At 41.9% G+C, this 25,803-nt stretch overlaps 1 protein-coding gene across 12 annotated transcripts in view; it reads right to left on the bottom strand.

Moving 5' to 3' along the window:
* Fmnl2 (formin like 2) overlaps positions 1–25,803 on the bottom strand; it is a 299,538-nt gene that overhangs the window by 117,177 nt on the left and 156,558 nt on the right. For all 12 annotated transcript variants that reach the window (XM_052724742.1, XM_052724740.1, XM_052724739.1 and 9 more), the window contains exon 2: positions 10,886–10,969. In XM_052724742.1, the coding sequence (XP_052580702.1) occupies positions 10,886–10,969 (84 nt within the window). The remainder of the gene's footprint in view (positions 1–10,885; positions 10,970–25,803) is intronic.

Here is a 25,803-nt window from a genome sequence, read left to right as displayed (position 1 = left end):
GACACCAGTTTAATGTGGAAGGAAATTAGGCAACCATCAATTTGTAACGTTCAATGAAATTGATCCAATCAAAGATTATCGGTTGGTTTTAAATTCACTGGGTACAAAATTGGTATGTAACTGGTTATATCAAATTGTCACCAAAGTAACAGACAAAACACCTTGCCAAGACAAGGGAAAACACAGCTAGACAATGGAGCAACCAGATCACCACCTGATGGACTGGATAACCTCACTGACTCACAGGACAAATAGATAACTATCATCTGTCATCTGTGGCATTCTCAACAAAAATGTTCCATCCATTCATCAGACAATAAAACTAACTGTACTCAACAGTAACTACAGGACCTAAGCTATTGTGAGGTGAGGAAGCAACCAGGAAAATGTAAGAGGTAAGAACTCCCAATGAAAGGACCTGCACAGCATCGTCACTGGGAAATATGATAGGAAGTATTAAGAAGTTATTTATTTAAATCATGATGGTTTTATTTGAATAGGCACATACTACTTTTTAAAAATAAGCTAGAAAACAAAATATCAAAGGAAAATAACCCTGACTAATTCAGGGGTTGAAAAAAAAAAAAAAGGCTGATTAAATTGAGGGAAGACCAAAATAAAAGACAAAATGGAGGTTAGGACATAAATTGAAAAGAAACAATCCCCCCCCCCCAAAAAAAAAAAAACAATGAGTGAAAAATAAATAGCAATTCAATACAATAACAAAAATATAGTAAAACTGAACAATTTAGCATCAAACAATATCACAGTAAAGATGGGGTACAGAAGGTTGGAGGCAGATGGCCATCTCTCTCCCAGCATCTGGGTAAGTGGGGCTAAATGTAGACTCAAAGCCTGTAACTTGTGGTCAGTGCTAAATGCTGCTTAAATCTCAAGTCTGGGAGCAGCAGCGGGAGATGGAACCACTCTCATGGGTGGTCTTCAGCCTCCTCCCCACGGTCTCTACTGCACTTCTGGCTTGGACACTAAGAACAACACAGGTTAGAAAACACTACTCACTGCTCACTAATTACCACTGGGGTTCTGGGAACTCCCTGTTACCTAGAATCTGACACTCCACAGGAAAAACAAAAAAAAAAAAAAATATGATCAATACCCATCAGCATTTGCTTACTTGCCAAAGAGCTCTAAGCGGTTCATAAACCATCAACACTGAAACACTAAAACCAGGGACCAGCGGCTCACTAGGTACAGGCACTTGCTACACAAGCCTGGGGACCTGAGTTCAATCCTCAGAGCCTATGCAATGGTGGAGGAAGGAAATGGAGTCTACAAAATTGTCTTTTGCCCTCCACGTGTGTCATAGCATGCCACTATTCATAGACATTCACAATAATAATAAGTATTACAAAAAAAAGAAAGAAAAAGATTCAGTTAGTGGTTCATGCCTGTAATCTCAGCACTTGGGGAGGCTAAAGCAGGAGGCTGCCACAAGCAACAGATAGACTGCACTACACAGTGTGAGTTCTTGGTCAACCTGGGGTGCAGAGTAAGGTCCTGCCTCAAAGCAGAAAAGGAAAGGGTGGAGAATGGAAGTGATGGGATGGGAGATGAAGGACAAGATGGAGAGACTCAGGGACAGATCAGAAAAACTTAAAACATGTTTTAAGTTAGACACCTATTTTCTCTTTAATTCTTTAGATTGTATTCCTGTGGTAAATTAGTTTAACTAGTGTATGTAGGTGTTTGAGGGAAGTTCGGGGGCTGCACATCCACATGTGTGCACACAGAGGCCTGGGGGCAACCTTGAGTGTCAGTTAGTTTTCAGGAACCATCTACCTTGTTTTGTGAGACAGTCTCTCTCACTAGCCTGGAGGCTAGTGAACAAGTCAGTGAGCTGGCTGGCCATCTGTCTCCCCTTTCCCAGCACTGATACTGATTCCAAGTATACACCACTGGGACCCCACCCCCACCCCTGCTCCCCCAGGATCTAGACTCAGGTCCTCATGCTGTGCTTAAATGATCAAATTATCTCTGCAGCCCAAGTCGGTTAACTTTCTATTTCAAGTTACTCCAAAGAGCACCTTGCTTTTATTTTTAAGCAGTACTATAAGCAAACAAAATAATTGTGGGTTGTTTGTTTGTTTGTTTGTTTCTGTTTTGGTAGTATTAGAAATCAGTCCTGGGGCTAGGTACATGCTACTAATGAGCTATATACTCTCAGCTCCCTCAAATAATAGAGTATGCTAAATTAGCCATATCTGGTGGCACAGGCCTAGCTCATCTTTCACTGAGTGGCAGCAGGGCCTGCGCCTTCCTTGGATCAGGATTCATGCCAAGCCTTGAGGATTGTAATCTAATCTCCCTGGAGTGCTTAACACAGGAAGCTGAGTTTAAGTAGGTATGATTTCCTGTAACCTTTCCATTCATCTTTCTTGTTAATCTTCTCCCATACAGTTCTGTGTCAATGAAAAGGAACTCCCATCTCCCCTGACCCCATGCCCCTTCCCCCAGGTACAATGCAAAGCGATACCCAGCTTTTAAAAGGCAAATTTGAGTCCATGCCAGAAAAAAAAAAATCACAGAAAATAATCAACCATACTACAAACAGCCCAGAGGCAAGAGGAAAGCATTCTAGCTCAGCTTAGGCACGGCACCTCTAGCAACCTCTGGACCACAGCAGACATGTATGGACTTGACACCATCAGCATCAGTCATCTCAAATGGCCTGAATTCTCTAATGACTGCCATTTCATCATCTGCAGAGGAACAGTCATGACCAAGCTCCTTGTCCACCCGGAAGTGCTGTCTATTCCACCCTCATCCCACTCACCTGAGAAATCACAGGACAAACTTGTGACTCGCAGGGTTAGAGACAGTGACGTCTATCTATGACAGGGAAGCTCTACACATGAAGCCTTAACAATATGGTTGCTAAGCAAGACCTACATACCACCACCATCAGCTGGCATGCCAATGAGACGGGGAAACGGGGAAAATCACACAGGACCCTACCACTACAAGAAGAGATATATAGGCAACTAATGACTACTGGGAGAGGAAGAACTGGTCTTCTCAGGGGACAAGCACCCCGATAGGTTACCCAGTCCCAAACATTAGCAACAGGGGCTGGAGAGATGGCTCAGAGGTTAAGAGCACTAGCTGTTCTTCCAGATCTGGGTTCAATTCCCAGCACCCACATGGCAGCTCACAACTGCCTGTAACTCCATCTCCAGTGGATCTGACAGTCACACAGACATACCTGCTGACAAAATACAAACGCACCTAGAATAAAAATAAACAAATCATTTTTAAAAATTAGCACGAGTAAATGGACTCAGAGGGAAACACAGATAGATGATGGTAGATAGGGGTGTGTGTGTGTGTGTGTGTGTGTGTGTGTGTGTGTGTGTGTGTGTGTGTATGTGTGTGTGTGTGTGTGTCTTGTTGTGCTAAGATACCATGCCCAAGGCAACCTATAGAGAGTTTGTTTGGGGCTTCCACTTTGAGAGGGTTAGAGTCCATGGCAGTGGAATGGAAGCAGCAGGTGGCGGGCAGCTAGAGCAGGAGCTGAGAGCTCACATCTCAACCCACAAGCAGGGATCACGCAGTGCACTGGGGATGACTGGAGGCTCTTGAAGCCTCAGAACCCACCCCTGTGACACACTTTCTCCAAAAGACCACACTTCCTAATCCTCCTCCAACAGTGCCACTATCTGGGGATCACATATTCAAACGTATGAATCTACAGGGGTTATTCTCAAACCACCACATTATGTAAGAATAATTAAAGGAGAAGAGTTCATGAATTTGAGAAAGAGTTGGGAGGAGTTGCAGGGGGAACAGGAGGAGTGGAAATGATGTAATTACAGCACTCAGAGGAAATTCTCAAAAATTAAATTAATAAAATTACAAATATATTTAATATTATTAAATTGTATACTTTAAAATGGCTAAAATGGTTGTGTACATTTAGCAACAATTTTAGAAAGAAAGAAATTTCCATCTTGCTCTTAGAATTGACCAAAAACTTGGTTTCACCACCTTTCCACCGGCACAGAAGCCCGGCCTTTCAGGAAGGCATGGGTAGAGAGGGTAAAGAAGACAGGGGCTCTTTGTAGAAACACAAAGCAAATGGACCTCTTCCTATCTACCTCAGGCACCCTTCCTCACTCACAGGAGTTCTAGAGCTGAGGAATGAGGTTTAATTCACTTATGCCAAGCCAATGCAACAGAGGAAGAAGAGAGAGGAAAGAACCAGCCTACCCCTGCTTCATCTCTAGGACACACCTTTGGCCTGACTTCTCCCTTCTACCACCTCTGCCCACGACTCTAGAGCAGTGGTTCTCCGCCTTCCTAAAGCTACAACTCTTTATACCGTTCCTCATGTGTTAGTGACCCCCAATCATAAAGTTATTTTTGTTGGTACCTCATAACTGTAATTTTGCTACTGTTATGAATCATAATATAAATATCTGTGTTTTCTGATGGTCTCAGGTGAGTCCTGTAAAAAGGTTGTTCAATCTCCAAAGGGCTCGCGACCCACAGATTGAGAATCACTGCTCTAGAGCCTCTTTCTCAATATGATTTACTCATTATGTCTTTCAGTCAACACAGTTTCAATAAGCACCTCACATTTCAGGCAAAGACAACCCATGACCCACACCATAAAGTAACTTACTTTTGAAGACAACAAATATTTACAAACAAAAACAACAAACCAATGAAAATTAATGCAAGTGAATTTCATTTAATACGACTGACATTCCTAAGTGAAATCACGGTCGAGTCTTTTCTAAAGCATCTGGCACTTCATATTTGCTTCCTTGGGAAAAGGCAGAGCGGGTTCAACTGACAGAGCACTTAAACTTGGGAGCTACTGAAACAAGTACAGTCTTTGTTCACCAGTAAGGCTGATACATATTAGACGGCTTGCTCAAAAAGATGGCTAAAAATCTATACAATCTCAACAAAAACTTTTTTCAGTGGCAAAATCATTGCAGAAGGAAAATGTGGACCCCCAAACCAAAAAAAGGGGGGAGCCCTGGATAAGGCTTGTAAACAAACTGTCATTAAAGTAACAGAGTGGGAAAGAAGGACCACACATTGGACTCTGAATATTACAGCATCCAAAGATAGAGGGAGGATTGCGCAAGCTCTGTGACTCATATAGCCCCAATAGCGATGGTTTGTGGAATGGAAACTGAGCTGCTTTCTGCACAGATTCCCACTACGCTCTGACGTCCCGTTCACCAAGTTCCCTTGGAAAGTTCGTTAAACACCTTGTCTAAATAACAGACAGGATATCAGCATTACTATTTCAAAAAGAAAGAAATCTGTTATTTGTGTGTCCAGAGCCAGCGCTATCTTGGAATGATGTCAGGCATCCATGACACATGCCACAGTATCTGAGACTTTACAACTAAGGCTCACATTGGTTCTTTTCTTACCCTAAAACCTATAGTTGAGGGTTTTTTTTCCGCACAGCATCATATAAGCATGTGTTGACACCATAAAGTATGTGAGGGCGATAGAAGATGATCCACTCAGTAAAATCAAATTTCCTGAATTTGGGGGCAAGTGGATGACACAAACAATATGGGTGGTAATACTTAACATCTTGCCCTTCAGCAAGAGTACAAGCAACCGCACAGTTTATAAAGTACCTAGTTTACCCTAAGTATTACTCCACATACTCCACACCTATCACCTCCAACTCTCAGAACAAACATGGTAATCACATTTTTAAACTGATGGAAAAGGTTACGCAGTAAATATCTTTTCTGAATGTTATGTAGTGTAATAAACGGTCAAACATACACAAAAACTGAGAATATACTACAATGTACCCTGACATATATCAAAGCCAAGTTTTAACAATTATTGGGATGTTTCCCAGATTTTCTTTATTAGTCCCTTTATTTTCTACTTTGATAAAATATTGTAAACAAACCCCAGTCACATGTTTCACCCCTATATCAGTATCCATGTCTCTAAAAATGAAGACAGAATCATATATAACAAAGTTAAAAATTAAACCCAACAAAATCAAACAATAGCTGTATAGACTCCTCTCAGTCACTAATAACTGTTTCCAGTTTTTCAAGAAAATCTTGTATTTAATCTACTCACAATGGGATCCAAAAAGGGTCTAGAATTAAAATTAAAAAAAAAAATTTTTTTCACAAGCTCCTTCTTTTTTTTTTTTTTTTTTTGGTTTCCTAGTCTGCAGTGCTGAAATAAATATTTTCATGGTTGGATTATTAATTTATATTCCAAGAAATTTACACTGTCAAGTGGACATATTTTGCACATTCACACAGCTATGCAACCATCACTCTGTGGAACTCCGGAACTTCTATCCCATCAGAGAGAAACCCAGCGCCGGCAGCAGCTGCTCCTCCTGGGCTGTGGCAATGACTGACATGCGTTCTGCTCTACAGGCCCTTCTGCTCTGGATACTTCATACAAACAGCATCACAATCACAAAACTTGATTGCCCATCAGGTAGACATGCCAGACAGACCCATATACATGTGACATGATTCATACATAGGACGATTAAGGTGAGCATCCATACAGAATGGATGGCAGAAGCTTTCAGCTCTTGTCCCTCTCGTCCTTCACACACAGGACAAGTGACAATCACACATGAGATGAGTTCATGGGTTATACGTATGTACACGAAGACATTTCTGTCGGCCACAATTTACACAATGAAGAATAATTAACCAACACTGGCTATTGATCACAGCACCCACAGTGTGACGACGCTCAATGTCAAGCCACAACTGCCTGCTTTCTTCCTCCCTTTTAGTGAAGCATAGCATAATGCAAACAGGAAAACAGAGAGAACCCTTAATGTTTCTTTTTGGTACATCACTCATGCATGGACTCTATGAGGAGAACAGCAGGGAACAGTGGGTAGGACACAAACTTCAGTCTGCACCTTCCCCCAAACCAGGCTGCCGGTGCCTGTCTTTTCACCTCTACTCCATGACCTTTGGCAGGGGCTTCAGCTCTAGGTCTGGGATTTCCCCTTCCATTGCGGGGAAGCACTGCTAAGAGTGACCGCTTCTGCTGGCCGTGGGCAGTAACAACCATAACTCTTTAACTGTCCTCAGCATGTCAGCCAGGACATCTCAGAGCCCATGAAGCCACTGGAGTAAAGGGGCGTGTGCAGAGGTGACTGATGGAAGTACTAAGCTTTCCGCATTCCAGCACCCTGGCAGCTAACAGCAGTCACTTCACTGAGGACATGAAAACAAGAACTGCAGTTAAATACCTGATGTGTCCCCCTTGCCTCAAGATCCCAAAGTACCCAACATCAGCCCTATGAAGATAAGTTTAGTCTGAGAGAAAAACATGGCTGTCAAAATCTTTGAGCATGTCCTTTCTGGTGTATCTGAGGCATTAAAAGTAATAATAATGAAATAAAGCCAGAAAACACATTTTAAAAGAAAGGAATCCATGAACAGACTTTTGGAGATGGACTAGATGCATTTTGCATTATGATAAAGCTATAAGCCTATGGGGGCCAGGGAGTGGAATGTGGTGGTTGAGTAAGAATGCCCCCCATAAGATCTTATATTTGAAAGCTTAGCTACCAGGGAGTGGAACTCTTCTAGGACTAGAAGGATTAGGTGGTGTGGCCTCCTTGGAGGAAGTGAGTCACTGGGAGGGGGGGGGGGGGGGGGGGGAGATGGGCTTTGAGCTTTAAAAAGCCCATGCAATGAATGCCTAGTGTCTTTCTCTGCCTGAAGATCAGGATGTAGCTCTCAACTACTTCTCCAGCACCATGCCTGCCTGCCTGCATGCATGCCACCATGCTCCCTGCCATGCTGACAATGGTCTAAACCTGCAACACTGTAAGCAAGTCCCCAATTAAATGCTTTCTTTTATAAGAGCTGGCTTGGTCATGGTGTCTCTTCACGGTAGTAGAACAGTGACTAAGACAATTACATATATGCATGCAAGAACAGTTAGTGAAAAAAGAGGTCATGAGTTTGAAAAAGAACAAGGAGCAGGTATATTGGAGAGTTTGGAGTGGGGGAGGGGAAAGGGGAAATGACAAAATTATATTATAATCTCAAAAAAGAAAAGAAACTATTTTTTCTAGAAAGGAAGGAAGAAGGCCTAGCTCCTTGTAAGGTTAGTAATTCAGTCTACCTTTGCTTCCAAGTTCTCCATGCCTTTCCCACCTCAGGTCATTATAATTAAATCCTAGGCCTCGGCATACTAAGCAAACACTCTGCCACCAAGTTATACCCCCAGTCCATGTCATTAGGTTAATTTTGTAACAGGTTGCCAGACATACCAGGAAATTAAGGTCCTCCTATCTTACTCTAGAGTAACTGGGATTACAGATGTGAACCACCCTCTCCACCAATTTTTTTTATCTCATAATGCACCATACTTGAGAATTTTTCACTCCCTCTACCTCTCTTTAATCAAAGATTTATTTATTTTGATGTGTGTGAGTATTCTGCCTGAATATATGCCTATACACCATGTGCCGCAGTACCAGCAGAAGCCAGAAGAGGGCGATGGATCCCCCGAAACTGAAGTCGTACAGACAGTTGTGAAATCACCCTGTCTGTGCTAGAAACCAAACCGGGGGCCTCTAGGACTATGCTCTTAACCACTGAGCCATCTTTCTGGGCCCATAATTTATTTATATTAATTATTATCTCAATTATCTTTTTTTTCTTAGTTTTTCAAGACAGGGTTTCTCTGTGCAACAGCTCTGGCTGTCCTAGAACTCACTTTGTTGACCAGGCTGGCCTCAAACTCACAGAGATCCACCTGCCTCTGCCTCCCGAGTGCTGGAATTAAAGGTGTGTGCCACCACCACCCAGCTCAATTATCTTTTCTATTGACAAAAGTTTTATATATTTTTGATCATATTCTTTTCCCTCTCAACTCCTCCCAGATCCTCCCCACTTTCCTATCTGTGATGGCCATTCTTGGTCAACTTGACTACATCTGGAATGAACTAAAACTCCAAAATGGGGCACTGAATCTGAAGTGAGAAGATTCACTCCTAATCTGAAACTCTGAGGTGGGAAAACCCACCCCTACTCTGGGCCACACCTTCTGCTGGAAGCCTACATAAGGACAGGGAAGAAGGAAAGTTTTGTTCTTCGTCAGCTGGCTTTCACCTCCCTGGCAAGCCAAGTCCATTTCTTCACTGGCATCAGAGTCTACTTCTTCAGGACTCCAGCATATACTGAAAACCAGCTGAGACACCCAGCCTCGTGGACTGAACAACAACTGGATTCTTGGACCTTCCATTCAGAGGTAGCCATTGTTGGATGACTACACCCTGTAGGTCATTCTAACAAATATATATAGAGAGAGATTCTGCAAGTTTTGTCACTCTAGAGAACCCTAACTAATGCACTATCCAAACAACTTTATGTTTTTTTCTCTCTCAGAAAACAAAAATCATTACAAAATAGTTCCATTATAATAACAGGTTTTAATGATAATAAACATTAAGGCTCAAGAGAGCTGAATGTCAGTCAGTCCCTCCTCCCCCTTTGTTTTCTACTTGATTGTCACCAGTCAGGGGCCTGAGAGCCTGAGAGACGGCTCCACACTTTAGAGCACTTGCTCTTGAAGAGGATGGAGGTTCAGTTCCCAGCATCCAGATGGTAGCTCACAACCACCTGCAACTCCAATTCAGGGGATCAAATGATTTCTTTTGACCTCCAGAGGGGCCAGGCATGTATATGGTGCTCACATATATCTGCAGGCAAAATAGCATACACACACACACACACACACACACACACTTAATAAAAATAAACCTTTTCTCCTTCAGCTTCTGTAGATTCTTAGTGTTCAGATATAATATGGAAAAAAACAAGGTGATTTTACTATCAGTCCACTAGTCTATTTTATTTGTTCTTAAGAACCAGAGTAAGACAACCTACAATCGGATGCTTAAAATGCTTCCAATAAACATCTTAGAAAATAGAAACTTCTACCTGTGTTGAACTGAAAACTAATTCAACTCATCGATACATTTTTATCCTCACAGTAAAAGATCTACTTCCTATTGATAAAGCAACATTCCCCTTGATAAAACCACCACCCTGTACAAAGAATAAGTACAGTAATGGTCACTGGCGAATGTATCATCACACAGAAGTGCCATGCCTCTACGTGTGTGTGTGTGTGTGTGTGTGTGTGTGTGTGTGTAGTGTCAAAAGGGGGACAAAGGGGAGGTGGGGAGGAGGAGATCACACAAATATACTTTAATTATTAAAAACAGAACAGGGAAAATAGCTAGAAAGGTATTTCTAGGTTTTATGCAGAATGGGGTGGGGGGACCCTTTTTCTTCTAAAGTGCATAGCTCACACACTGGCTTTCTTATAGAGAGGGCCCAGACAGTGATGCTTAAGTCACAGACACAGTAAAATTTGAAGATAAAATGAAGGACAACAAAAGCTCTTACTTTTACTTTTATACCCCTCAGAGGGGTAGGAATTTGTTATAATGAGTTAAAACCAAATACTAAGAGCTGGGAACTAGTTAAAGTAGGGAGCACTGTTAGGGCTACCCACATCTCTTTATAAACAATGTACCCCTCCCGTGAATATTTGCCAGTTTACAGTCCAATGAAACCGTAGGGCCCGTGCCACTGAGGTGAGCACAGAGCAGAGTGCCTATGGAAGGCGAGCAGAACAGTTATCCATTTCACCACCTTTCCCAGAAAACCAAACTGGGAAATGCTGCAAATAATGAACAAACCAAAGTTTTGTACCTTATTTTGTACCTTTTCCTTTGCAGATAAGAAAGGCAGAGGTCAGAGTCAGAATAGAGAAATCCATGAATCTTCTGAACAAGCTCAACAGACAGGAGCCAAGTCCTATTTCCTCGTCCCCTGCTCTCTCCATAAAATAAGCTGTTTCTTACCTGATCACAGATCAGCTCCCATTTTTTCTCATTGTCATACTGCCGCAGTAACCTGGCTTTGTCAGGAGGTAGGTTCATAGCATTCTGTGAAAAGAAAAGTAAAAAGATCTGTTATAAACCACAGTGCCTCACAGGTAGAAAAAAATCACTGTGGTCCTTTCAGGACAGCATTTCAGTGCCTAGCACATGATTCAACCAAGACACCTGTAGAAGTCCTTCCCAACCCCTTAGCGTCTCATTTATAGATAAGTGAACCACTCACTTCCATATTCAGTGGATGAAAGAACGGAGTGAAGAAAGGAGTGGCCTGCTTTAAAACAACCAGACACGCATTTCAGCAAAAGTGACTCTGTCCATTCATTTCATGGCTGCCTCCCTTTGTGATCAATTAAAAGGTCAGAGCTGGCTTGACAGAAAGTATGGTTCCAGTGCAGACATAAAGACAGCAAAAGAAAACTTAATAGCCAGAGTCACTGAAAGGAAATGTCCTTTGTGCCAGGTGACAGTAGAGATGCTTTCTACGTAAGCCTGGCCTCCTGAGCTCATCCCCAGAAACCACATAAAAGTGAGGAGAGAACAAAATAAAAGGCAGATAAATAAATAACAAGAGTTGTCTTCTGTGCCCTGTATGAAAAGATGGCACTCCTTTGGGGCTTGCTAATACCTGACAATTAATTCAGCCTTTAACTGTGCTTGCATATGAAGTTGAGCTTGCAGTCAGTAATGGACAACAAGATATTTAGACATCAGTATCACACAAGTCCCTGCTGCTACCACAACACACATTCTGCAGAGCTGAACATGAACCTGCCTGGATACAGGCATGTCCCATATAACCAATCATACATATTATCAAGATCCTAAGCAACAGGACTGAGAGCCCTGGAAGCAATTCAGATCAGTCTGTGTCCTCTCTAAAGTCCCCACGTTCTAAACAGCTGGAGTAAGTACCTGATTAAATGTCTATTGACCACCCTGTCTCAAGCTCAGCACATTAGAGTCATCCTGTTGAAACAATGTGGCTCCTTGTCTAGACCAACACCTAGGAAGACAGATACAAAAGTCTTAACCTGTCAATGCTCAGATCCCCAACTCTCTGAAGGACTCAGCCTGGTATATCATGCCGCAGGGTAAACAGAATTTAACAAAGGTAGAAGTGGGCAAACTATACTGACTTAACGGCAGGAAACCACCATGTGATGACTTGATGGGTTTAACCCAAGTATTCCCCTTCAACTTGGCCTGGCATTCATATTGATGTTCCTTAAATGTATATCTACCATCTACTTATCTGAACCTAAGCCATCAGATTGGAAGGCTAGTTACCTGCTTTTAGGTTCATCTCTTTTAATGTTTTGATTACTTCTGTGCTGACAATGTATTCAGAAGAACTGCAGACTCTCAAGTTTGGGGTGATACTACTAAAGCTTCTTAAATATTGAAATACTTAAAATGGAGGGAAGTAGTCTCATGTGACACAGCTCCTTAGAGAAGCTACTTAAAATAGACTGAAAAGGTATCTAATTGCATTTATGACTCTGTACAGATAAAGTTAAACCACCAACTCTGGGATACAGTGAGGAATTTCATATATATCTTTCTTTGGGGGAGGGGCTCAAGGCTATTTACTGTTAAATAAACAGTCATGTTCATTGCTTATTTGTACCCTGGAGATAAATATTTTCCTCTTAAACCAGTTCCTGACCCTCAGATCAGCACCCCTGGGTATGATTATATGCAGCACAAGATTGCAGGATAAGTTAAATGAGTTTTCCCCTCACGTTCTCATTCATCTCCAGAGACACGAAGGAAGTTTTTAAATGCCTGAACTACAGTGTCCAAAGCAGTGTATTGGGAATGATGCATGTCTAATCTCAATCTTCCAGGCATAAGCATGTGAGGTTGATATGGTTTTCCCCAGTTATACAGGGAAACAGGCCTGGGCAGACTTGGTTAGCTTGCTCTCAGCTCCATAGATTCATAGGAACAAACCCTGTTAAATTCCCAGGATATGTTCTACCAGTTCTAACCAAATTCGTTTTGCAGAAAAGTAAATACCAAGTTACTTAAAACACTGTGTCAGAGCTCTGCTCAGCACTCGTGTGAACAGTCAGCAATCATAATGGTGGGCCTTGTTGGTACAAAAAGACAGGTTAAGGCCCTGCTTCTAACTAACTTTTATTTTGCTGAAGCAGTCTTCTGTTTGACGAATGTTTATGAAGTATATTCTCTGGCAAGTCTTCATAGAGGTTAGCAGAGGGCAGTTTGGATTAAGAGTGAGGAAACAGCTCTGGGGAAAGGGGGGGGATAATGAAAATTTAAACACACGTGGAGGTCAGACACGTGAAGAGTGGGCCAAAGCCTGCGGAGCAGAGCTAACGGAACGAAGGCTGTGAGACAGGGTGTGCGGCACAGTCAAAGAGCTCCAAAGTATCCAGTGTGGCCAGAGAGAGACTACGAGGGAAGGAGAAAAGAAGAGATCGGGAGTCAAAGCCATACCATTCCCAAAAATGCCACTCAAAGTCAGTAGTAACTGCACTTCTATGTAAAGAACAACACGAAGCCTGCAATTACATGTATGTCTGTGCATGGCATGCATGTAGTGCCCGTGGAGGCCAGAAGAGGGCATCAGATCCCCTAGAACTAGAGTTGCAGTTGTTTGTGAGTCTCCACGTGGATGCTGGGAATGCAACCTGGGACCTCTGAAGAGCAGTCAGTGCTCTTAATGGCTGAGCCATCTCTACAGCCCCTCAAATGCTTTTAAACAAGAAAATAAAAGGGCAAGTTGCTTTGCAACGTTGCTGCAAGGACTATATAAAGAAACCATTAGGAATAGCAAATATGGAGGCAGAGTGGCAGCAACACATGAGTGATGGTCATCACCAAAGAACAAAAGTGTACTGAGGAGGGAGCTGTGGAGCTGAGCTCAGCTGGTAAAGTGTTTGCTGTATACAAGTGTGAGGACCACAGTTCAGATTTCCAGAACCCAGGTCAAAGTCATGTGGGTAGGGCAGTGTCCATTAATTCCAGCACCCAGGAAGAAATGGGTAAAGCAGCTCTCTGTTAATCCCAGAACATAGGATGGAGAGTCAATGAGCAAGGTGGCTAGCCAGATTAGCCAAACATCAAGTCCCAAGTTTAAAGAGATTCTGTCTCAGTATATAAGATGGAGAGCAATCAAAAAAAGGCACCCAGTGTCAAGATCAGACAACCACATGCATTGGATATGAGTGCATACACACCCACTCAAAAATGAATGCACATACTTACCACACACACATGCAAACAACAGAGGGAATGTGGCTATGAGAGAAAAGTTCAATGAAGCCTGACTGACAGACTTAAGGATATCAAAAGGCAGTGCCTTAACTTTTGCTCAAGGTGTATGCTAATCCATGGAATGGTGGCGCACACAGAGAAGGCAACATCCGTGTGGAGGAAGTGATTTTTAAAAAAAAAGGTTTCTAAACGTCCCTGTCTAGATCTGAGAACTTAGGAGAAAACCAATAGAACAGCCAAAGCAGACAGACAGATCCACGATTTCTGGAGGTTGGATAAAAGGTCTGCCTTGCTCTGAATGAGAAGAGCCTCATGACTGTTTTCAACCTCAAAGACTAGTTATTGTAAGGAACAGTATCTCCAAATCAAAGTTAAAACTACAGGGAAACAATGTAATTATAATCTCAAAAAATAATATAAGTGATTTAAAAACTTAAAACTACACTTGCTAATCATTCACCAAGCATCTGAAATACCTGCCACATCCACCCGTGCTCAGGCCTCTGAAATGCTCGGGCACAGAGTACAGCTGAGTAATTCCACTGGGATCAGGAGGAAGCCACCTAATTTAGAATCAGACACTCCACAGAAACTGGTAATAACTACTCTAAAATTTCTGTAGAGTGAATTCATCCTGCTTATACTATACAGGACAGGACTCTAAGGTCCAACCTAAATGTTTGTGCAAATAACTCACAAAACACTGTGTCTAGCCAGGCGGTGGTGGCACACGCCTTTAATCCCAGCACTCAGGAGGCAAAGGCAGGTGGATCTCTCTGAGTTCGAGGACAACCTGGTCTACAAAGTGAATTCCATGACAGCCAAGGCTACACAGAGAAACCCTGTCTGAAAAAATATATATATATATTGTTTCTATCCCCACATCCTTTTGATATACATGTAAGTGTATCACGCTTAGATTCGGCTGGATGTGTACATCAATTTCCAGGTTTCCTTACAGTAACAGCTCTGCCTCACGCAGATGTGGTGATGCCTGAGATACAAAGCTGTTTTCCTTCCCTTATCCATCAGCCCATCCAGAAATGACTGGGCTCTAACTAGGTACCAGAACATCTGCACTGCGGACATCTGAGCAAATGCAATCATGAAATTGCAGTGTGCAAGTACCTGCCAGAGGGTTGAAAAGCCCAGTGGATGTTGATTACCTGTGTCCTAGATGGTGTGAGTTCATCATTTGAGTGTTCCTTCTGAGGGGAAGGCCCTTTCCTTCAACTCTGAATAACCAGCTTGGACACTGATCATCATTAGAACCACTGCCCAGCTACTACAAGAAGATGCTCTGCTTGTACTCCGGCAACAATACATTTATGTCTATGACAATTTTTGATAGGAGAATTCCCACTGAGTTACACCTGGCCTGGCTCCGGAGTGTAGCACCTAGCCTTAATCCATCATTTGTTTCTCAGTTACCTTTTGTTTCTCTTGTTGCCCTCTGTGTGAATCTTGTCTGGGAGTTTCCCAAGGGTACAAAGCTTATGCAAAACTTGTTTTGAAAAAATCCAGCAAGCGATGATATTCCTTGATTGAGTATTTGCATTTGGCATTGGCCCTTTGGAGAACCAGTCAGCTGTTTTGAAGATATGGAAATCAACTTGCTAAAAATGTAAATATGGAGAACAATAAAAATGCCCTAGGCTAAAGAAAGATGTCTCTCTCAGTCCAGTCCGCAAAGAGGCTGAGTCCCCCTGCAGCTGAAAGGCTAGAGACATCCTTAAGATGCACTCTGTCTTCTTCCCACAGACCCGCATGAACCCACACTAGTACAACAGCAAAAAAAAATTTATGTTAATGACCCCATTCACAGTATGGCAGTCCACACTTAAGGAGGTTGTTTTAGAAATAAATTAAAAGACTTGACCATCTTCTTGGTCTGAAGGATCTTCACTAATTTAGGGTTTGGCTTTGCACTACAAGTAAGTATGTACACTAAAAAGCATTTCCAATTCTCATAAAACATCAATCAATGGGGCATTTTACTTACTGTCAGGGGTCATTCGAGGGGACCAACAGGCAGCATTGGAACTCATGGAACACGGCTGGGTGGTTGGCAAAGCCACACCTGAGTGAGCCTTGGAGAGGCAAAGCCCTGAGGACTAGGTGTCCTGAGGTCCTCATGCTGTTCCTGAACATAGTTCTGATTATTGCCTTCATGGTCACCACATCCCTCATCATCTATGTATTGTATGAAAACTCTCAAGGGGTTTCTAGCCCCTCACTGGGCAGTGTTACTATTACTTACAATAATAGTGACTGACTTGTTCCAAGCATTGCTGCTGGAGCAGATTAATGATTCAACCACCACCCTCAGAAAAAATTCAGACAAGTAAAACTGTTAGTAAGGTTAAGATGTTTTTGTTAATGGCTTTGAGGTAGAAAATTTGGGGGAACAATTTAAAGTTTAGAAAGGCAAATAGTTGAGTGAGGGACTCGTTTAAGTCAAAAAACAAGGACAGTGGCAGCCTGGCTACTGTCGGCTGACATATCTTTCTTGCTAGGATGGGTAGGTGATCAACAGTGATGATTAATTCCTTGTACCCATTTCTGCCCTAGGCTTCCTGATATATAAAAAAAAAAACTGTTGGTGAGTGGGTGTGCACCCTGAGGATTTAAAGTAGAGCTGACTGGTTGTTTTTCATATACAGAAGTTTAGATTTGTGATTCTTTTAAGATTCCTTATAAGATTACCTTTTGAGATAAATAATAAAGTGACCGATCCTTTCTTTGTAACTGCAAAATGCAGCCTGCCAGTCAAAGAACTGACTGAAAAAAATATCTTGCTTGTTTACACTCTGTTAATCTATAACAAGTTGCTTGGGTATAAACATATGTGGGTTCTTGGGACAACTTGATTTTCACCTGTAATACATAAAATGTTTAATCACGTAAGGGATATGGAAAACATGCTGTTTTTTACTGGTATTCATTGTAATCATTCTTAAAAACAGAATGCAACCACATTGTAATTTTTATACTGCTGAAAAGATTTTGCTGGGGTGTATAAACTGTAAAGGAAAAAAAAGCTAGAAGGAAGACATCAAGAGAGACAGAAGGGATACATCTGGACAGAAGAAAAGAAAAGAAATAAAGAGATGAGAGAGAAGATGATAGAGAGACTCTAAAGGTGTGTGTGTGTGTGTGTGTGTGTGTGTGTGTGTATGTGTGTGTGTTTCCCTTTTTTTGCTGGCCCCAGAAAGTTAAAGTTTTGCCTTCACAGCCCCAGAGAATTAAGTTTTTCTCTCTCAGATGAAAAAGTCAAGTTGAGTGATTAGTTCACCCGCTCCGTAGCTCCCCCTCAACCCCTGAGCTGCTGAAGGCTGGTCCTCAAGGCAGTAATAACTTACTACTCTTCAGATGAGAATTCATTGGAAATATTCTCATCTGAAGATTACAATTTCTAATGTTTTCCTGCAAGTCAATTGGATGTTAGGCATTCTTTCACTAAATATAATATACTGAACTGTTATCTTGTTGCCACTAACTTCCACTGCTAACTGAAGTAATTAATCTATGCAACTAGCATATTTATGGCCTCCATTCTGGCAATAAGTGCTGTCTTAAAACCATTTGAAAACAAAAGTTTCCTTAAAAATGGCATATTCACATTTCTGAATATTTTAAGAAGAAAGTAATGATGGCTACAAAACAGAATCTATGATCTATAGATTTGAAGTTATAATTATACATTAATGTTGTATGGAACACAGAGTGGAATGAAGGTACCCAATTCATTCAGAACCAAATCAATTCATGCTCAAGAAGACAGGATCTATTGATCACACTCTTGTCTTGAGTACTTGGTAAAAATGGAAACCTGTAAAATGTTCTTCCTTTACCTCATGTTCTCAGAGCCAAAGTGAGAAACCTACAATAAGACACAGGCACAGTGCTAAAGGCAAATAGCACCAATATATACTTCGTATTACAATGGATACTTCGTATGACTTCATATTATAACCGTGTCCCTGTCCTCTCACAAAGGAAGCTCACAGCCATTAAACTATGGGACTCTCTAATGGAAATGGTCCATCACATAATGACCACTTAGGAAAGGAGAAAGACATGGGCTTTGCAGGCCATGTTGCTTCTGGGAGAAGGAAAGGTGTGAACAGGACAGATGGTTCATTCGACCTCCTAGAGTTCCTCAGTTAACAGGAATACAGGCTTTCTAGGAACCCAACAGAAGAAACCAAAATTTTTAAAAATTTAATTTTGGGGGCTTGAAAGATGAGTCAGATAAAAACACTTTCTGTGCAAGCATGAGGGCATAAGTCGACTCCCCAGCACCCACATGAAGTCAGCCTTGGGTATGCATGTCTGTAACCCTAGCACTGGAAGACAGAGGCAAACAGATCCTAGGAGCTCAACAGCCACACAGCATAGGCAAAAGGGCAGGCTTCTGGTTTGGTGAGAGACCTTTCTCAAGGCAGGAAGGCAGAGAGCAATAGAGAAAGGCAGAAAATGTTCTCCCTAGACCTCCACTGTGAGTGTACAGGTCAGTCGGTGTCTCTCTCTCTCTCTCTCTGTTACACACACACACACACACACACACACACACACACACACACACACACACACACACACACACACATAGCATACATCACATCACATCACATAACTAACCAAAAACAAAACAGTTAATTTAGTTATGGTAGAAAAGATAAATTTAGCCTCCTAGCCATTCCATAACTATATTCACCTTGCTGTGCAACAAATTTTTAGAGCTTTCATCTTTAAAAATGAAACTCTGCACCCACTGAAAACTCTCCACTTCCCTATCCTCAAAGTCACAGGCTTTGCTATAAAAAACGAAAATGTGATGGGCTGCAGCCTGGATCTGAGGCATCAAGAGTGAACTTCAGGAAGCAGATGGGGAAAGGGTAAGTACGTAGAGCATACCTAGCTGGATCCTAATTCTGAAGCTCCTAAGAACTTAGAAAATATAAACTAGAAGAACAAAAGAGTGACTGGGATGGACCCAGACAATGAAGTACTGTGGCAAATCAGCCAATACTTAATACCCAGCAATCAAAGTATAGAAGGAAATATAAGGGAATCTCAGTGGGCAGGGGAACCGGGGATAAATACACTAAGGAAGCCAGGGAACTTGAAATGGCACAACTTCAGAAAAGGAACCATTTCTTTCTATGGATGGGGCCTCGTATACAGAGAGGGTAGCAAAGAGAGGCATTAAATGCCACAAAATAGTTACTACTAACTAGACTCTGCAGATGTAACCAAGACTCCACAGCTCTTTGATTGTGCGGCCTGGGGTAAATTACTTAAACTAGATCTCAGTTTCTCCTCTTGTGAAATGGAGATGTTCACAGATGGCCATGAGGGAGGGTGATGGTGGTAAAGGGGGTGGCAATAACACAGAGTTGCAGAAAAAGTAAGCCAGGTGATAATGCATGTAAAATAGCAGTTAAGCACATGGGAACTATGCCAGAGATTATTCATACAACTGTTATGCTAGTCAAATGCAAAGTATGAAGAAAGACAAGACTACAGGAGGAGATGAGAGCTACAGCACACACGGAATAAAGCAGAAGGGCAGTGGAAGATTAGTTAGTGTGGACTCCAAACTACAATATCATAAGTTACTCGGGAGCAGAGAGAAGTGTCAGCTGGGGAAAAGAATACACGGGAAAGGAAGCCTCCATCAAAGTCCTCTGAACACACAGGCAGCTACATCTCCTCGCATCCTCCCACCCTGTCATTCTTCCCTACACTACTCTTGGGAGATGAGGCAGTGAGGCCAAAATTCTCCAGCGCTCACATGAAGACAACCGTAGAGGAGGGCAGCAGGGCTGTGGCTGCCAACATGGCACATGTCTCACTCTCCGGTCAACTGGAAAAGGTGTCTGCTTCCACCACCGATATTCCTGACTACCGGGCATCCTTAGTTGTAAAATCTCCCTAACCCAGGATGCTGGTAAGATAGTCAGCTTCTTTCTTGGCATATGACTCAGGCAGGCTGCCAAGTGAATCACCACAGCCGGTCATCGTTCATTGTCACTGTTACTTTATTTAATCATTGAGGGTATTGATGTCATTCCGGGTGGCCAGTGAAACCCACAGAGGTAGAAATAAGTCTCTCCCTAATCTGGTTATATCTATAAAATAAAATCTGACTGAAAAACTGTCCTTTGTAGGGAATGAGACATACCTCTGACCTCACTTTCCAATCTTAGGTATAATCTGTTGTCTTAGAATGCTTGCTTTCTGTAAATGCTGAATAAAATACATATGAGTGTTGTAGAATATTTTAAGGTGTATTACTTTTGTTTACGTTGCATTTGTTTAACTCTGTGAAGCTGTGTTACTTTGTCTGTCTAAAACACTTGATGGTCTAATAAAGAACTGAACGGCCAATAGCAAGACAGGAGAAGGATAGGTGGGCCTGTCAGGCAGAGAGGATAGGAGAAATCTGGGAAGAAAAAAGCAGCAGCCAGAGAAGGAGCCTCCAGTCCAGGGGCCAGCCACCAAGCAAGCCATGGGGTAAGAGTAAGATTTACAGAAGAAAGAGAACGGGAAAAGCCCAGAGGCAAAAGGTAGAGGGGATAATTTAAAGTTAAGGAAAGCTTGCAAGAAACAAGCCAAGCTAAGGGTATTTATAATTAAGAATAAGCTTCCATGTGTGATTTATTTGGGAGCTGGGTAGTGGGCCCCCCAAAAGAGTAAAAACAATAACAACATATGGCTATTCTTTATCATATGCACGTGATCAGTAAATCCAGAGCTAAGTTGGACTTAGAGCTTTATACTCATATTCCATTCATTTGGGAGGATTAGGCAGGAGATAACTATGAGTATTGTAGTGAGTTCTAGACCAGCCTGGGCTACAGAATGAGACCCCCATTTCAAAATAAAACAAAAAGTACAGAGCTGGAAAGGCAAGCTTGTGAGTCCTAGTCTTAGTCCACTGTCCTTTCCAGGTGACCAGAGAGACTCATCAGGTCCATGTAAATGCTTATTACCAGCTGAGGGAGTAATGAGCTTTGATGCACAATAAGCTTTGGATCTAGTGTGCAGAATGCCAAGTATACTGACACAACTGCTGTACCAGAACTGTGTCTGTGTGTGCACATTCACGGACTGAGGCGGAGATACGCACCAGGCCACATGAGAGGTGTACGAAATGCCTTCACAGGCAATCATTAGGCAACAGGAGGCCAGACGCTATGCATGTGAACAGATCAAACCAGAGAGGTAGAAGTAGGAAGATCAGGAGTTGAAGGCCAGCCTCAGCTACACAAAAAGTTTGAGGCCAGCCAGGGCTACATGAAACCCAATTTGAAAACAAAACAAAAGAAGTTTAGAGAAAGGTTTATTTTTCACATATTACCAACCTCCTATGCCACACAATTATGTTGTAAAATATCTTGATAAGTGAAGATGTAAGTTCAAACTCACCATATAACAAGTTAGACAGCCTCAACCACAATTAAGCCACAGGACCACCTCTGTCTCACCTGCTAATCTGCAGCAGTGTATTTTCATCTGTTCCTTCCCCTAAAGTCCTGGCCCCACTCTCCCCTCAACACTCCCCAACAACAGACCTCTGCTCCCCTTTGGGGAAGCTTAGGATCCTTGGTCTCCAAGCCATTTGCATAGTCATAGGTTGTTTCTAATCTTTAGCCTCATTACAAAGATCACCATGGGAAAAAAGCAGTTTACGACCATATTCAACAAAGGTCATGGCTTATGAATGAGAGAACAATTTCGCTTTTGTCTTAAAGTATCTCTGGCACAATCATGGCAAATAACGAAAGCTGGAACATCAAAAGGAAACAGAGTACTGGTCATCCTCATACTTCCTCACCCTAATCCTAAGAACTGGAGACTGTGCATCTCTTAGGATTTGATTGCAGGTCTGAATCCAAATCTCAAAGGGGGAGAGATGTCTCAGCAGTTAAGAGTTGATACTGCTCTGCAAGTGGACTGAAACTCAGTTCCTAACACTCACGTCAGGAAGCTCATAACTACTTCCAACTGTAGCTCACCCGGGAAACCCAACTCACATGCTAGACCTACACACAAAATTTTAGCCATGTGAATCTAATTTTTAAAAAGAATCTTTAAATGGGAAGGTCATCTCAGAATACTTGAATAGGACCAACATAATCATACGCATCTATAAAAATGAAGAACCTTTTTTAAAGGCACTGGGGAGGATTTGGATACACTGGGCTACTACTATATTATTGTTAAGAATACAAAATGGCATTCCCAGTATGGAAAAACAATGTGCTCATTCTTCAAAAAATTATCCATAGCCAAAAATAGGGGAGCATACCTCTGACCCCAGCACTTCGGAGGCCGAAGCAGGCTAATCATGATTTTGAGGCTAGCCTGTACTATATAGCAATATCTGCCTCAACAACAACAAAAAAGGTATATACAGACTTAATAGATGACTCTACAATTCCACCCTACACACACACACACACACACACACACACACACACACACACACATACATACATACATATATACACACACTCAAATAGATAATAACTAAGATTTGTAAAAACATATAACTACACTAATATTTATGACTGTAATATTCACAATAAACAAAGAATAAAACAACCCAAGAATCCAAAAGCAAATGACTGGATAATAAAATATGATATATACATACAAAGAATATTGTTCACCATAAAGAATAACTTTCTAATACATAGAACAACATGGATAAAGCCAGAAGGGGGAGGGGTGCCATATGAAAGAAGACAGAAAGAAAAGGACAAATATTGTATGATTCTATTTACTTTAAACTACTACAATAGGTGGAATCACTGGGATAGAGTAGGCATGGCAATAAATCCTATAATCCCAGCACTAAGGAGATGGAGGCAGGAAATTCAGAAGTTTAAGATGAGCCACTTAGTGAGTTTCAGGCCTGTCTGGGATATATGAGACCCTGTCTCAGAAAGAAAGAGAAAGAGAAGGAAGGAGAGAAGGAGGATGGAAAGATGGATGAGTTATGAAAAGCTACCATTGAGGGGGGAAAATGCTAGCTGGGGGTCACCAATGAATGGTTCAAGAGAGGGGAAATATATTATTGATTGTTAGAGTCTCCCTATGGGCTGTTTAAAAAGTGTGGGCTAGATATGGTAGTGAATATCTTTGATCTTGGCACTCAGAGGCAAAGGTAGGCAGATCACTATGAGTTCAAGGCCATCTTAGTCTACATAGCCAGTTCCAAGACAGCCAGGATTATATAGTAAAACACTGTCTTAAAAAAAAATAATAAGGGGTTGGGGATTTAGCTCAGTGGTAGAGCGCTTGCCTAGCAAGCGCAAGGCCCTGGGTTCGGTCCTCAGCTCCAAAAAAAAATAATAATAAATAAAAAAAGAAAAAGAAAATAATAATAATAATAATAATAATAATAATAATAATAATAATGGTGATGACAACATATTATATTTAATGTATGTCACTGAACTACAATTATATGTTTTGTTTTGTTTTTGTTTTTTCGAGAAAGGTTATCTTGGTATAACAGATCTGGCTGTCCTGAACTCACTTTGTAGACCAGGCCAGTCTCAAACTCACAAAGGTCTGCCTGCATCTGCAGTGCTGGGATTAAGGCGTGGGCCATCATGACCTGGCCAGTTTTGGCTGTGAAGAAGGATGTAGAAATGGGACCAAAGACAAGAACTGCAAACAGCTCCTCCAAACTGAAAAGGGCAAACAAGGATTCCAGAAACAATGGAGCCCTACTGAGACCTCGAATTTAGCCCTTTAATTTGTAGCTAATAACACTGAGTTGTATTATCAGTGCATTGTGGTTTGTTATTCTCACTGGTGACATTCTAGGTTCCCAATGCAGGGCTTCCCTCATCCCACAATTTCAGGTCCCACGATTCCCCATCCCCTCCTCCATGCCAATCACCAGAGGCACAGTGACCATTTTATAAGTTCAAACTGATAAAAGCCAGAACTTCATTTAATTACAGTAGGAAATAGAGGGTCTTGGGGGAACTTAATATGCTAAGATGAAATTGCTAAAGAGTCTCAAACACACCATGAAGTAACATGATCCTAGTTAATGCAGATGCTAACACTGGCACCACTGAAGCTGGCACAGCAGCATGCATCCATCACTCTTGACAGATTACTTCAAGAATCCACCACAGCTCTAAGACAATGCCATCAAGACAAGCTGGAAACCATGCACTGTAGGCTTTTGGTACTCAGTCCTCACATGTGTGGAAAATACTATAAGGTGAACCTTTATATTTGTGTGTAAAATCATATTATGAAAAGCACCATATTACTACTGCTGCTATTTTTGCGATCAATATACCCATATGATGTCTAAGGAATGATTTTATGTTTTGTTTTTTAAGTGTTGTAACAGGGCAAGACACGACAGAGGTTCCTCCATCTTGTATACTTGCTGAGGCCATTTTGGTGTAACTAGAATTTAATCTCCTTGATGGGAAGTCCCATGGAAAATTACTCAACTATATTCTAGGAACCCAAAGTCAAGATGCCCAAGCTAACTCATCTTGGCTCCCGTTACCCTGCCTGCTTGTGCAGACCTCTCCTTCTAGCTAACTGCTTATCTTAGCTTCTGTTAAACTGCTTGCTTGTGCAACCTCCTCCTGCTATGGCAGTAAGGTACCAGGATGTGGTATTTGCTTTTAAAACCTCTTACTCCAATATCTCTGTGCTATACTTGGGTCCCGAATACCTGAGTGTAGTCCCAGCCAGCTGGAATAAAGACTTTCAATTGGCTATAGACTGTGTTTGAGTGGTCTTCTCTGGTGGGCACCCTATAAAAATGCTTAACTCCATAAAATGCCATAAAAACAGAAGAATGTATCCACACTCCAGAGACAGAGGCAGGTAGATCTCTATGAGTCAAGGCCAACCTGGTCTACAAAATGAGTTCTAGGCTCGTCAGTGGGGAGATCACTGTAGGACAATACAGCCTGACCTGACTGGGACCCTAACACTGACCAAGATAAAGAGGCTCTAGACAATTTTTGTCAGGCTCTTTTTAGGAGGATTTGAAGGCAGCTGCTAGAAAAACTTACTAATTTGTCTAAGGTAAATGATGTACTACAATAACCATGATTCTAAAAAGAAGGAGGCAGAAACAAAAAAACAAAAAAAAAAAAAACTGAACCATAATGGCAGTGCTCAGGGAAACTGATAGAAGAGATCCCTCTGGGATCTCGCAACAGTAGGTCCCAGGATAGGTATCACTCAACTTTAAATAGAAGACTTGGTTGTATGTAGGAAGAAAAAAAATATGCAGAAAGGACACAAAAAGGGAAGTGTGTGCAGATAGTTTGTTGTGGGTGGGCATGAGGGAGGGGGTCCTCACTATACTGATCTCCTGTATTCTCAACTGGGTAAACCTCAACATGGGGGGGCGGGCAACTCCAGCAGCTGAACTCAGCCCACCCACTCAATGTGTTCTAGAGGCAAACATTCTTCTGTTTCCTACAAAGCAGTGTTATTCTTCTCTAAGAGAATTGTAAGTATTTGGAGATACGCCAAGATACTACAGTGGCTATGAAATCTTTACATTATGTAACAACCCTAACGCTTCTCGCTCAAAAGACAAGCCATACCCAACTCATACATGCCAAACTAAC

The sequence above is a fragment of the Peromyscus californicus genome, unplaced genomic scaffold (genome assembly GCF_007827085.1).
Source record: "Peromyscus californicus insignis strain IS unplaced genomic scaffold, ASM782708v3 Scaffold_7__1_contigs__length_154581171, whole genome shotgun sequence".
Classification (NCBI taxonomy): Eukaryota; Metazoa; Chordata; class Mammalia; order Rodentia; family Cricetidae; genus Peromyscus; species Peromyscus californicus.
The sequence above is the reverse complement of the archived record's forward strand: the minus strand, read 5'-3'. Positions and strand labels throughout refer to the sequence as shown.